Source organism: Microcaecilia unicolor, chromosome 4 (assembly GCF_901765095.1).
Source record: "Microcaecilia unicolor chromosome 4, aMicUni1.1, whole genome shotgun sequence".
Classification (NCBI taxonomy): domain Eukaryota; kingdom Metazoa; phylum Chordata; class Amphibia; order Gymnophiona; family Siphonopidae; genus Microcaecilia; species Microcaecilia unicolor.
In genome coordinates this window covers 80,459,021-80,473,585 of record NC_044034.1, presented here as the reverse complement: position 1 = coordinate 80,473,585, position 14,565 = coordinate 80,459,021, and the positions used below count along the sequence as shown (strand labels likewise).

Here is a 14,565-nt window from a genome sequence, read left to right as displayed (position 1 = left end):
GCCAGATAGCAGATATGCTGAAAAGATAGCTTCTTTGAGCCAACGGGCTATAGTGGCCTTAGACGCTGGAGACCCTCTACGCGGACCTGACAAAAGAACAAAAAGATGGTCAGAGGTCCTGAAGGCATTTGACATGCGCAGATATTGCAACAGAGCCCTTCGCACTACTACTACTACTATTTAGCATTTCTATAGCGCTACAAAACATACGCAGCGCTGCACAAACATAGAAGAAAGACAGTCCCTGCTCAAAGAGCTTACAATCTAATAGACAAAAAATAAATAAAGTAAGCAAATCAAATCAATTAATGCGAACGGGAAGGAAGAGAGGAGGGTAGGTGGAGGCGAGTGGTTACAAGTGGTTACGAGTCAAAAGCAATGTTAAAGAGGTGGGCTTTCAGTCTAGATTTAAAGGTGGCCAAGGATGGGGCAAGACGTAGGGGCTCAGGAAGTTTATTCCAGACGTAGGGTGCAGCGAGACAGAAGGCGCGAAGTCTGGAGTCGGCAGTAGTGGAGAAGGGAACAGATAAGAAGGATTTATCCATGGAGCGGAGTGCACGGGAAGGACGAGTGTGGAGAGATACTGGGGAGCAGCAGAGTGAGTACATTTATAGGTTAGTAGAAGAAGTTTGAACAGGATGCGAAAACAGATAGGGAGCCAGTGAAGGGTCTTAAGGAGAGGGGTAGTATGAGTAAAGCGACCCTGGCGGAAGATGAGACGGGCAGCAAAGTTTTGAACTGACTGGAGAGGGGAGAGGTGACTAAGTGGGAGGCCAGCAAGAAGCAGATTGCAGTAGTCTAAACGAGAGGTGACAAGGGTGTGGATGAGGGTTTTGGTAGAGTGCTCGGAAAGAAAGGGGCGGATTTTACGGATGTTGTAAAGAAAGAAACGACAGATCTTGGCAATCTGCTGGATATGAGCAGAGAAAGAGAGAGAAGAGTCAAAGATGACCCCAAGGTTTCGAGCTGAGGAGACGGGGAGAATGAGAGAGTCATCAACAGAAATAGAAAACGGGGGGAGCGGGGATGTGGGTTTGGGGGGGAAAATGAGAAGCTCGGGTTTGGTCATATTTAATTTCAGGTGGCGTTGAGACATCCAGACAGCAATGTCAGACAAGCACGCTGAAACTTTGGTTTGGATGCAAGGTGAGATATAAGGGGTAGAAAGGTAGATTTGGGAGTCATCAGCATAGAGATGGTAGGAAAAGCCATGGGATGAGATTAATGAACCAAGGGAAGAAGTGTAGATAGAAAAGAGGAGGGGACCAAGAACAGAACCCGGAGGTATGCCGACAGGCAGAGGGATAGAAGTAGAAGAGGATCCACCAGAATGAACACTAAAGGTGCGGAGGGAGAGGTAGGAAGAGAACCAGGAAAGGACAGAGCCCTGGAATGCAAGTGAGGACAGGGTATTGAGAAGTTCAACTGCCCATAGGCTTCTGGAAACTCCTCTTAAGAAAAGGAGGGCAGGAAGATAGGCTGGTTTAGGTGAAACGCTGAAACCACCTTAGGCATGAAGGAAGGCACCGTACGTACCATTACTCCGGACTGCAGAAATGGGTCTCGACAGGACAGCGCCTGGAGCTCAGATACCTGTCTTGGCCACCAAAAAGACCGTCTTTAAGGTCACATCCTTCTCCGAAGCTCGCCTAAGTGGCCCGAAGGGCCTTTAAAACTAACCCCAGATTCCAGGCCGGACACAGAGCACGCACGGGAGGACGGAGCCAAAGCATCCCTCTAAGAAACCGTGTCACATCCGGGCAAGCAGCCAGAGAGAGGCCAGCAACCTTCCCTCGAAAACATGCTAAGGCTGCCACTTGAACACGCAGGGAATTATAGGCCAAGCCTTTTTGTAAACCATCCTGCAGAAAGTCAAGTATCGGCGAGACAGAAGCCCGCATGGGTGTAATTGCTTTAGAAGCACACCAAGCATCAAATTGGTGCCAAAGCCTGGCATAAGCCACGGAAGTGGAACACTTGCGGGCATGTAGGAGAGTGGAAATGACTTTACTGGAATATCCCTTGTCTCTCAATTGCGCCCTCTCAATAGCCATGCCGTAGGACCAAAGCAGCAGGCGTCCTCCATGGTCAACGGGCCCTGTGACAACAGGTTTGGTACCAGAGGTAACGGCAGGGGATCCTCTATCAGCATTCACCGGAGGTCCGCATACCACGGCCTCCTGGGCCAATCCGGGGCAATGAGAACCACCTCTCCTTGGTGGAGCCGAATCCACAGGAGTACTCGCCCTATCAAGGGCCACGGAGGGAACACATACAGGAGGCCCTGAGGCCAGGGTTGAGCCAAGGCATCCAACCCTGCCGAGCGAGTATCTCTCCATCTGCTGTAGAAGCACGGGACTTTGGCATTTCTGCTTGACACCATAAGATCCATTACGGGCTTTCCCCATTTGCCACATATCTGCAGGAATACTTCGTCTGCAAGTTCCCAGTCCGCTGGTTCGATTTGATTTCTGCTCAGATATTCGGCTTGCATGTTGCTCTGACCTGCAATATGAGCTGCTGACAGAAGTTGCAGATGAAGCTCGGCCCAGTGGCAAATCTATGCGGCCTGCGCTGCTAGTGCTATGCACTGAGTGCCTCCTTAGCGATTTATGTAGGCCACTGCTGTCGTGTTGTCCGACAGAACTCTAACAGCCAATCCTTCCAGGGTCAATTGAAAAGCCAGCAACGCCTGGAAAATCGCTTTCAACTCCAAGCAATTGATGGACCACTCCGACTCATTGGATGTCCAAAGACCCTGGGCATGCCTTCCCCGGCAATGTGCAACCCAGCCCTTCAGGCTGGCATCTGTTACCACCAGGCACCAATCAGGGAGCACTAGCGGCATTCCTCGCCGCAGCATGCTGTCTGAGAGCCACCACTCCATACTGAGCCAGGCTGCAGGGAGCCACGTGAGTCTGCATTGATAATCCTGAGATATTGGAGACCACCGTTGAAGCAGGGAGCACTGCAGAGGTCTCAGGTGCTCTCGCCCAAGGCACCACTTCCAAAGTGGCCATCATCGACCCCAACAGCTGGACTATGTCCCAAGCTCGCCGGCAACGCATCCTCAGGAGCAGATGGATCTGGTTCTGAAGCTTGCACCGCCTTTGCTCGAGTAGGAAGACCATCCCCCAGGCTGTGTCGAACCGGACCCCCAAATATTCTAGATTGAGAGGGGGTCAGGTGACTTTTGGCTATATTGATGACCCAGCCCAGAGATTGCAGTACTGAGACCACTCTGGCTGTAACCTGATGACTCTCTTCTGCAGAGTCTGCTCTGATGAGCCAGTCGTCTAGGTACGAGAGAATCCGGATACCCTCTCGCCTGAGAAAAGCAGCTACTACCACCATTACCTTGGAAAAGGTTCGGGGAGCTGTAGCGAGGCCAAAAGGCAAAGGGCCGAAACTGGAAATGTTTTCCCATCACCGCAAAACGCAGAAACCTCTGGTGCGGGGGCCAAATTGGTATGTGCAAGTAAGCTTCTTTCAGGTCCAGAGACGTGAGAAACTCTCCTGGCTGTACCGCCGCTAAGACGGAGTGCAGGGTTTCCAAGTGAAAATGCCGCACGTTCAGAGACTTGTTGACTTGTTTTAAGTCCAGGATAGGCCGAAAAGACCCTCCTTTTCGCGGCACCACAAAGCAAATGGAGTAACGGCCAGAGGCACGGGGGAAACCGCCCCAATGTGAATCAAACCTTGCAAGGTCTCCTCTACTGCCGCCCGTTTGGCGGCAGAACCGCATCGGGACTCCACAAACATGTCTCTTATCGGGGCACTGATCTGAGGTAATCTTGGCCCACTCCTCGAGAAAGAGGGAAAGTCGTCCAACTATCACAGGAATCGAGGAGGGGGCTGGCGCACCATCATTGAGAGGCTCACCCTTGAACTCCAGGTCTTGAGCCTGCCGCTGCGGCACGTTTGTCCGAGCGAAAGGAGTTCCTCTGCTGAAAACGGGCACGCGAAGTGAACCCAGCAGAACGCCCTGGGCAGGACCTTCTAGCTTCACGGAAGTGAGGTCTGTAAGAGGAGGGAACCACCTGATCCTTGGAAGAAGGCCGCGGCCTATCCTCGGGTAAGCGCTGGGGTTTTGCATCCCCCAGGCCTTTCACAATTTTCTCCAACTCCTCACCAAACAGGAGAAGGCCTTGAAAGGGCAACTTCACCAACCTTTGCTTAGAGGCCATGTCAGCTGCCCAATGCCGTAGCCACAGAAGACGGCGAGCCGCCACCGCTACAGCCATCTGTTTAGCCGAAGCTCTGACCAGATGATAAAGGGTGTCAGCCAAAAATGACAAGGCCGACTCCATCCGCGATGCCACCTCCATAAGGGGCTCCGCTCCATCTCCGGGTTGTTCCACTGCCTGTTGTAACCAAGCGAGGCAGGCTCAGGCAACGTAGCAGCTGCATGCAGACGCCCGTAAGGATAGGCCTGAAATTTCAAAGGACCATTTCATAGCTGCCTCCAGGCGACGGTCCTGCATGTCCTTCAGAGCAACTCCTCCTTCCACTGGGATGGTAGTTTTCTTTGTCACAGCCATGACAAGGGCATCCACTTTAGGCACTGCTAGGCGCGCCAAATGCTCCTCACTTAAAGCGTATAATTGCCCCATAGCCATGGCGACTTTCAAAGGCCCCTCGGGCTCAGCCCATTGAGCCGTGATAAGCTCTTGGATGGAGTCATGCAAAGGAAAGGTTCGAGCAGGCTTCTTAGTACTTGCCATCCTCGGATTACCGGAGGAGGTCTCAGTACTCCCAGGGTCTTCTATAGAGAGGACCTGCAAGGCATCAGTAATAAGCGCTGGCAGCTCATCGCGGTGGAAAATCCTCACCACAGAAGGATAATCTGGATCCGGTGGCAATCCTGCACCATCTTCTGGCTCTCCAGACCACGAAGGCCTGAAAGACCCCTCAGAGTCCTCACATCCCGACCACGGGGAGGGGGGAAAGGGGGTGTGCCACTCTCTGAAGGGGAATCCACCCTTCTGCGCTTGTCTTGCGGCAATCTGTCAGGGGAAAACGCGCCTGATGGTAATCCAAGCCCAGACTCCACTGGAGGGGATACAGAAAGCAGGGCTGCAGAGGACCCCTGCGGGAAGAGCTCTTTTTAACACGTATGCATTATGCAACAATAAAACAAATTCAGGGTAAAATGGCTCACCTTGGCCTCCCAGTTCCAGTCCGAGGGAAACAGCTCTTTTATTAGCCTCTACAAGAGGCCTCTTTTATTAGCCTCAAACCCCTCCACCTTAGCGGGGTCACGCCATGCTGTTCCAAAATGGCGCCCGCTGCCAGCTCCACGGAGCGGGAAGGAACATCACTCGCCGTGCTCGGGCCGGCTCTACCGTCTGAAAAGCATGCCTTACAGAGCCCTGCTGCAGATTTGTGCTTGCCACAAATGGAACAGCGCTTTACTTTCTCAGCAGCCATCGCCGAAAGCAGCGGAAATTCAAAATGGCGGATTCGCGCCAAAATCGTCCCAAACACGGGCCCTCCCCGGAGGAGCTACAAAATGCTCTTACCTCACCAGACCGAGTCTCCGAGCTCCGGTCACGCTGCACAATCAGAAGAAAACCTCTTTTCTGGGATCGCAGCACCAAAGCGCGACACAACTTTTTTATTTATTTTTTTTAAACGCTGTGAGGAAAGTTTGAGGCAACAGCGAAAGAGGCAAATTTCCAACTCCGGAGGAAAAGCAGGGAAAGGACGAACCTATGTGCCTGCATCCACAGCGTGGGCAAAGACAGGGACAGGGCTTGCCTATTTGTCTACTTCCACATCGGGGCCGGGTAAGGCAGGAAAAGGGCTAACCTATTTGCCTTTAAAGTGGGCACCATCAGCCACAACACCCCTGCTACAACTGGCAAAAGCACAGGAGCCACCCCAGGCAGATTTTCTGAAGGAGCTTGAACAAGCTGCAACCACCCTGCTGGGGAGACAGAGAATACTGAAGAGGCAGATGGAGCTAGCTGGCCAAGAGGCACTATGGTTTTTCAGTGCTCTCTATCTCCCCCTGCTGGTTGATGGACAACCCACTCGTAATGGATTCATCTGCTTGATGACAAGGAAACACACATATATATATATATATATATATACAGAAGATCACACTTGTCTTATCAGGGGCAAACTCTGGGCAGAACAGGGGTGAAGTTGTAATGTCTGTGCGTGTTTTATAAAATGTGTGTTTAGAGAGACACCACACATATACTCACACCTCTGCGAGAGGATTTGGGAAGTATAGGGCCTGCTTCTGTGTGACTAAAGCACATATGAGTTGAAGTTCTATCTATATTTAAATTATATTCAACTGTATTCAGAATCATTTATGGTTTTAGTCATCCATACATGGTACACTTATTAAAAATTGCCTCCTCAGATAGTTCCTTAAACAATCAAAACCACTTAGTTCTTCGCTTTCTTTCTGTGAAATAAGTCAAATACAAGGAAATGCTTTCTTTAGCAATCTCTTATTGAGCTACTAATAAATGGAACTTATTTCCATTAGATATTAGGTAAGAAAATAACTATATGCATTTTAGAAAAAAATTAACTTTTCCTTGCAAACATTTTTATATGCAACAGATGATTATGTTAAATCTGTGATTTGTTCTATGTAATTTCTATACTAGCCTCTTTAGTCTAGAATCCAACTTTATGGCCAACTGCAGTATTTAGGAGCTAATATTGTATTGTATTCATACAGTAGTTTTCAAATAGGTATTTGGGGGGGGGGGGGAACTTTCCACATATGCACTCTATTTAAAAAAAAATCAAAAGGGTTTCATTAACTGAAATTATTTTTCCTCCAAAACATTTTAGCCATAATCCCTTTTGAAATGGAACACTACCACTATACACCATTCAAATTCCACAACTATTCTGTAGATGCAGAGCGATCTAGGGTAAATATAGACTGGCTACCACAGGAATTTAATAATACTGGAAAGCCTTTTGTAGAGGTTAAATTGTATATTATTTTTTAAACATTTTAGAAGAAAAACAAGGATAGTTACTTACCGTAAGTACACAGTAACACCATTAACATGCCATGCATTATTTCACAGAAGGCTGATTTTATGCAATTGGCCTGAAAATGACCATGAAAATAAGGGAAGAAGCTGCACTAAACACACATTTGTATTAAACAGAGACAGAGAAATTCTATTAAAATAAGTTTAGACCAAGTGAAAAAAAACTGCAAAGTTCTGTACCAATGCAAGGAAAACTATCTACTGCTGAAACTCTTACATTTAACAATTTATATTACAAAATAAAAAATGGAAATCATAAAATTAAACTTACCAATAAAGATAAGGCTTATCCTTGTCTACATTAATATTGTTTAATGGATCCATACGAAACCATGTGTTCAAAGTGAAACCATTTTGGTACGGCCACTTAGCAATAGGAGGCAATGCAATTGCCTAAACAAAGAAAATAAGCACAAAATTATCAATTTTCAAAGTACAAAAGTATAAAACAGATCCTGTTTTTTTTTTTTTTTTTTTCAAATATTCATAAATTTCTTTTTATCTAGATTTGCATATGATTAAATTAATCTAGGTAAGCCGCTCAATAAGATTAACAAGTGTATTACCCGCTTTAAGAAAGTAGTTGCAAAAAGATAGAAAGTGCAAGTGCAAGTTGGTCCATCACTAAGAAACAGTTTGCAAAAGTTGGGAAATATTTGAATATAGAAGAACATTATCACTAAAAACATTACTATGAATTTGTAAAGACTTGGTTATTGTTTATTTTGGCTGTATAGCAATATTCAACAGCTGCTTCAGGTGTTACACTGAAATATTGCTGCTTTGGGATGAGTTTCAAAGGATAAAAGACAGCTAAAATCAGTATACTCATTTGTAAATTAATAGCTTATTTGTAAATAACCATTCCATTGTCTGGAGAGATACTAGCCTTTGGCTCCCAGAGTTTTTTTATTCAGTTACTTTTATTAATGCTTGTTGTGGAATAATAACCTATTTATTAAATTTACAGCTAATTAATGCACGCGTACTTATTACAGAACTAAGCTAATAGAGAAAAATTATGAACTAGAGAAGGAAGGGTCTAACTCCCATTTCTCCTACTGATACTGTGAGACCTTGCGCAAGGCACATAATTCTCTAATGCCAGTGATACAAAAGTCTTAGAACCCATATGTGTAGGAAAATAACGCACGTACCTAAATATAATTCACCTTGAGCTTAGTTTTGGAATAAACCATCTAATTTCAAGTATTTAGAGCATTTCTGTTCACCTGCAACAAATGTTTTCTGTAGACAGCAGGATTGACAAGGCTAACAAGTAAACACCACCTCTTCCACATAAGCTGGACAGAAAAACTTACCCAGAGCCAAGAACTTAGTACAAAATTCCAAATATGCTCATCCCTTCCTGTGTGCAGAAGTATGCTCAGCTTACTACCAAAGCTCAAGAATGAATGCAACTGTCAGTGAAGTAGGACAGATTGAGTGCCTGATCGATTCCGTCATCTACAGAAAAAACCTATTACAGCTGATCAACAATGTTTTTTCCATTGACAAGCAGGAATTTAATTTATTTCAGTTATATCATTTGTTATGCCACACAATCACCAACTGGCATCAAGACAGTTTCTCCTACTAAATCCACCAAAAAAGAATAGAGCAGAGCTAACTAGGTAAACTTCCAAAATAAATTGAAAACTCTGCTACTCCTACAGTAGATTTGAGGGCTTTGTGTAGGGTGTGTATGATGCAGGGCTGTGGAGTCGGAGTCAGCAGCAATTTTGGGTACATTGAGTCGGAGTCGGCAAAAATGTACCGACTCCTCATACATTTGAATAAAGTACTTCTCTGCTGTGAATAAAGCTTAGTACCTAGTTGTTTCACTAGTGTGAAGTCCAGCTGAACTATTTTGCTGGAGAGCTTCCCTGTGCTCAGTCTCCCTTTGCATTTACTGACCTGCTGTAGAGCACCTCCTCTCTGACCCCACAGTGAACTTAAGCTCCAAGAGAAGATCATTCAGCACACACAGATAAGGCAGCAGAGAGACTCCACCCAACTTCCTCTCTCTCTGCAAGAAGAGCTTTATATTTTAGTGGAAGTGGCACACCATTCACAATGGCAAAAAGAATGTCAGGAAACATGACAAAGTCTGCTGTTTATGAACGCTTTACAATATCAACAGATGGGAAACATTATGTATGTCAATGTATTATAGAAGATGATGATGGTGAAAAAGCATGTGATGCAAAAATTAGCAGTTTCAGTGGATATGAAAAAAATGCACCTACAAGAGCATCAAATTTAAAAAGACACTTGCAGCGTTTCCATCCTAAAGTGTTAGAAGCTGTGAATGAGAAAGATAGCAATGAAAACATTCCATCTACTTCAGAGTCAATAAAAGATCAGAAATCTACTGGAGGCCAGACACAACTATCAAGATTTTTTTACAGCTGACAAAGTTACTATAACAATGACACCAGAAAAATTCAAAAACCACATCATTGAAATGGCAGTAAAGAATAGTATACCACTATCTTTTTTTTCACAACCAGCCTTTTTAGGCTTAAATGGAGAAATGGCTAAAAATCTTGGAGTTTCTCTGGAACGAGAAAGTATAAGGAAACATATACTTGAAGAGGCCAAATGTAAGAAGGAAGAACTAAGAAAAAGTCTGAAGGTACGTTTTGTCTTTATTAAAATGGATGCATGCACACGTCACAGAGTCAATTATTTTGCAATTAATGTTAGATTTGCTGATGAAAACAAAAAAGCAATAACCCGGACATTAGGAGTAAAGGACACTCAGGCACATCATACCAGTGAGTATCTGCAGAAGTTAGTGGAAGGTGTTTTAAAAGATTTTGAAATTAAAAAGGAACACATTCTATGTATTGTAACTGATAATGCTTCAAATATGTTAAGCACAAATGAAAAAATGAAGGAAGTTGATGAAGAAAGCAGCATACAAATATCAGAAAATGACAGTTCTGCAATTCAAGAAAGCTGTGAAAGTTTGGATGATATTGCTGAAGAAGCATCTAAGCTTATTACCATTCAACATATGCGTTGTGCTGTTCATACTCTGCAACTAGCAATAAGAGATGGATTGAAGGATCGTCATGCGGCTACACTAATTAGCAAGTTGAGGCAAGTAGCTGTTGCAGCCAGGATCCCTAAAACAGATGCTATTCTGAAGAGACGTGCTGGAAAAGGAGCCATTTTGGATCAAGCAACGCGCTAGGGAAGCACTTACTTGATGATAAAGCGTTTGCTTTAACTAAAAGACTTTCTTGAAGAACTAGACAATGTAAATGTTTCATTAAAAGAAAACCAGTGGGCTCAAATTATAGAATTAGAAAGGCTACTTTCTTACCCTTTTGCTGTTACCAAGAAGCTGCAATATGAAGATTTAACACCAGGTAAATTCTTCTTGGAATGGAAGGGCTTGATATATAATCTTAACAAAAGTGGGGGGTTAATTGCTGATGGCATTGTATCTTCAATGAGGAAAAGAGAGGAGCTCTTGCTGGATAATCAAATTCTCTTAGCTGCTATTTATGTTGATCCAATGAGCCGAATTTTGTTGAGCAGTGACCAAATTGCTACAGGAAAACAGGCACTCTATGACATAGAAGTTCGCATGAAAGGGTTGCTACCTGAAACTCATAAACCACTGGATGAAGCTAAAGCTATAAATACTGGTGGTAATGGTAACTCAGGTTCATCCTCTTCAAATGAAGAAGAGAATTTTCAAGCCTATTTGGACAAAATGGAAGCTTAAAAAGCAAAGCGATGTCGGTTAAGCATGGAAAAGCAACCTGTAAATGTCCATATAAAGAAATTCATGCAAGAGTTTTTTAAAGGATTAAAAGAAGTGGAAAAGTTTGACCGCTCATCAAAACTGACTATAGAAGAAGCCATCACTGTTTATCCAGAGATTGTCAGTGATGCAGCTAGAACCGTAACAGCAATGCCACCCCCACCCAAGTCAGTGTTGAAAGACTGTTTTCAGCACTGAAAATAATCAAATCAGATTTAAGAGCTTCTATGAAGGAGGATCTGGCAGAAGCAATTCTGTTTCTAAGAACAATATATTAGTTAATTTTGGATTATGTTTAGCAGCTATTCTACAACTATATATGCCAAGTTTAAATAATATATAAGTTGTTTTAGGTTTTCCAAATGTTTTTGGTTTATGTAGGTTAACTTTGATTTTGTTCTAATTTCCAAAGGATGTTGTTCTAGAATTTCCAAAGGATGTGGTTGTTCCAGATTTTTATACTTGCTAATGCTATGATGACTTTATACTTGATAAAAAAAACAATAAACATAACCTTGTTTTTTTATGTGTGTTTTTTTGTTTAAACTTTAGGATTAATGAATATTTATAGTTTCTTTAATAAATAAAATAAAAAGTCACAATGACATAGATTTTAAACCCAAACATTAACATGCAGCCTTGCATGCTGCACTCTTTCAGTCAACATGCAAAAAAAATACATATTAAAAACTGAGGAGTCGGAGTCAGAGTCGGAGGTACCATAAACTGAGGAGTCGGAGTCAGAGTCTAAGGATTTTTGTACCAACTCTACAGCCCTGGTATGATGTTCAGTGGACTTTGAGACAAGGTGATGGGTTAGTGAGAATACTATCAATTTTACTGTAATTTTTAAATTGTGATGGAATCTATTGTACTTTGTTGGGTCTGTACTGCGCATTTGCAATGGACGAAACCGCCGTCGCTAACGCTCCCCCCACCCTCCACCCAGCCAGGCCCTCGCTCAGCTATTGAAACAGCGAGGGAACGCAGCACACAGCTTTGCTGAGCTGCCAGTCTTCCTTCTTCTTCTCTGCCTGTGTCCCGCCCTCGACGACGTTATATCACACGAGGGCGGGACACACGCAGAGAAGAAGGAAAGCCGACGGCAGCTCAGCAGAGCAGAGCTGTGTGCTGCATTCCCTTGCTGTTTCAATAGCGGAGCGAGAGCCCGGGCCGGATGGAGGGGTGGCAGCGACTCGGGGGGGGGGGGCCTTGCAGCGGCGACGGGATGGGGCTTTCAACCCCCCCCCCTTTCCTATACTAGCCCGTTTTTACGGGCTCAACGGCTAGTAAATAAATAAAGTAATGGAGATGCAAAAGAGCTGTGAAATCAAGAAGAGAATGAAAACCCTTAAAAAGCTTGGAACTATGCCGATGTCAAATAATATAATACATGTAGTGCAGAATCAAGAAAGTATCCAAACAGAAAAATGCAGAATAACTGTGATCAAAGAATGGGTGCACTGAAGTCTAAGGGTTATTGTGGAACATCACAAATCATTAAAAGTGTATATGGGCATAAGTAAATGAGAAAGTAGCACAATACAGACTAATGCAATCCATTACCATACGTGTAAAAATAGTCCATATACCAGCATCCGCATTACCATTCAAGGCAGTGCTATATAGAAATAGGAGAATACACTTAGAATTATGTAACAAAAAACTTCCAGAAGTGAAGCATCAAAACAATAAACCTAAAGTGCAATAGAGGTCCACGAGCTAGTAATGATGTGCAGTTGCTGTGAATCAATAAACCTGAAGAGTACTGTACCTTTAAAAAAGACTCAAAGCACACGTCAAATAGAAATCAGATGGCCAAAAGGGGAAAATTAGGTTCTTACCTTGGTAATTTTCTTTCCTTTAGTCATAGCAGATGAAGACATTACGTATGGGTTGTGTCCATCAACCAGCAGGGGGCGATAGAGAGCACTCAACTTTTCACAGTGCCTCATGGCCAGCCTGCTCCACTGCCTCTTCAGTATTTGAAGCTTCCAAAGCAGTATGGCAAACCGCAATGGGAATAACATGAACTTTCCTCACAGCGAACGATGGCAACTCGTCCTCCTTATTGTATAACTGGAGGGGATACACGCAACCTCCTGGAGGGAATAAACTCATCCTCCAAAACATAAACTGGAGGGAATGGACTCATCCTCCTATAAGTGAACATGAATCCTGAAGACTGTTTTCCAACTTTCTCCCAAGGAAGGAACTTCAGGAAACAAGAACAGAACCTGAAACAGATTCACAGCATACAATCATACAGGGAGGGCTCATGACTTCATCTGCTATGACTAAAGAAAAGAAAATTACCAAGATAAGAACCTAATTTTCCCTTCCTTGTCATCAAGCAGATGAAGCCATTACGTATGAGATGTAACAAAGCAATCCCTATATAGGGTGGGAACAGGTCACACCACGCGCTAGCACTTTTGCTCCAAAATGTGCATCCCTCCTAGCAGCCACATCCAGCCTGTAATGTCGGGCAAAAGAGAACTTAGAAGCCCATGTTGCTGCACTGCATATCTCTTAACAAGAGAGTGCTCCAGTTGCAGCCCAAGAGGAAGAAATCGCTCTGGTAGAATGCGCCTTAAAGGCTACAGGCAGAAACCGGCCGGCAAGCAGATAAGCTGAAAAGATAGTTTCTTTGAGCCAGCGGGCAACAGTGGCTTTAGACGCTGGAGACCCTCTGCGAGGACCTGATAGCAAAACAAACAGATGATCATAGATCCTGAAAGAGATAGTAACTCGCAGATACTGCAGCAGAGTCCTGCGCACATTCAACAGGTGCAACTGCCCAAAAGATTCTGGAAACTCCTCCTTATCAAAGGAGGGCAAGAAAATAGGCTGGTTTAGGTGAAACGCTGAAACCACCTTAGGCATGAAGGAAGGCACGGTCCGAACCGTGACCCCCGGACTCTGAAATTGCAGAAATGGGTCTCTACAGGACAGCGCCTGGAGCTCTGACACCCGTCTCGCTGAAGTAATGGCCACAAGAAAAACAGCCTTTAGTGTCAAATCTTTCTCCGATGCTCGCCGAAGCGGCTCAAAAGAAGAAGCCTGCAGGGCCTTCAAAACTAGCCCTAGGTTCCAAGCTGGACAGGGTGCTCGCACGGAAGGCCGGAGCCGAAGCACCCCACTAAGAAACCATGCCACATCTGGATGAGCAGCTAAAGACACGCCTTCAACCTTACCACGAAGGGAGGCCAACGTTGCCACTTGCACACGCAGGGAATTATAGGCCAAGCCTATTTGTACACCATCCTGCAAAAAGTACAGAATCAGCGAGACAGGAGCCCGCATGGATGTGATCGCTTTTGAAGCACACCAAGACTCAAACTGGCGCCAAATCCTGGCATAAGCCATGGAAGTGGAATGCTTGCGGGCCTGCAGGAGAGTGGAAATGACTGTGTTTGAATAGCCTTTCTCCCTCAATTGTGCCCTCTCAATCGCCATGCCATTAGACCAAAGCGGCAGGCGTCCTCCATGGCTACTGGGCCCTATGACAACAGGTTCGGTACCAGAGGTAAAGGAAGGGGAGCCTCCACTAGCATCTGTCGGAGGTCCACATACCGAGGCCTCCTGGGCCAATCTGGGGCGATGAGGACCACTTCTCCTGGGTGCAGCCGAATCCGCAGGAGCACACGCCCTATCAAGGGCCACGGAGGGAACACATATAGTAGGCCCTGAGGCCAGGGCTGAGTCAAGGCATCCAACCCTGCTGAGCGAGGATCTCTCAGTCTGCTG

At 44.9% G+C, this 14,565-nt stretch overlaps 1 protein-coding gene across 1 annotated transcript in view; it reads right to left on the bottom strand.

Annotated features, from left to right (window-relative positions):
• Window positions 1-14,565, bottom strand: part of NBEA (neurobeachin) — a 1,994,973-nt gene that overhangs the window by 1,793,046 nt on the left and 187,362 nt on the right. Inside the window, 1 exon segment of the mRNA XM_030200381.1 lies at window positions 7,306-7,427. Coding sequence (XP_030056241.1) covers window positions 7,306-7,427 — 122 coding nt within the window.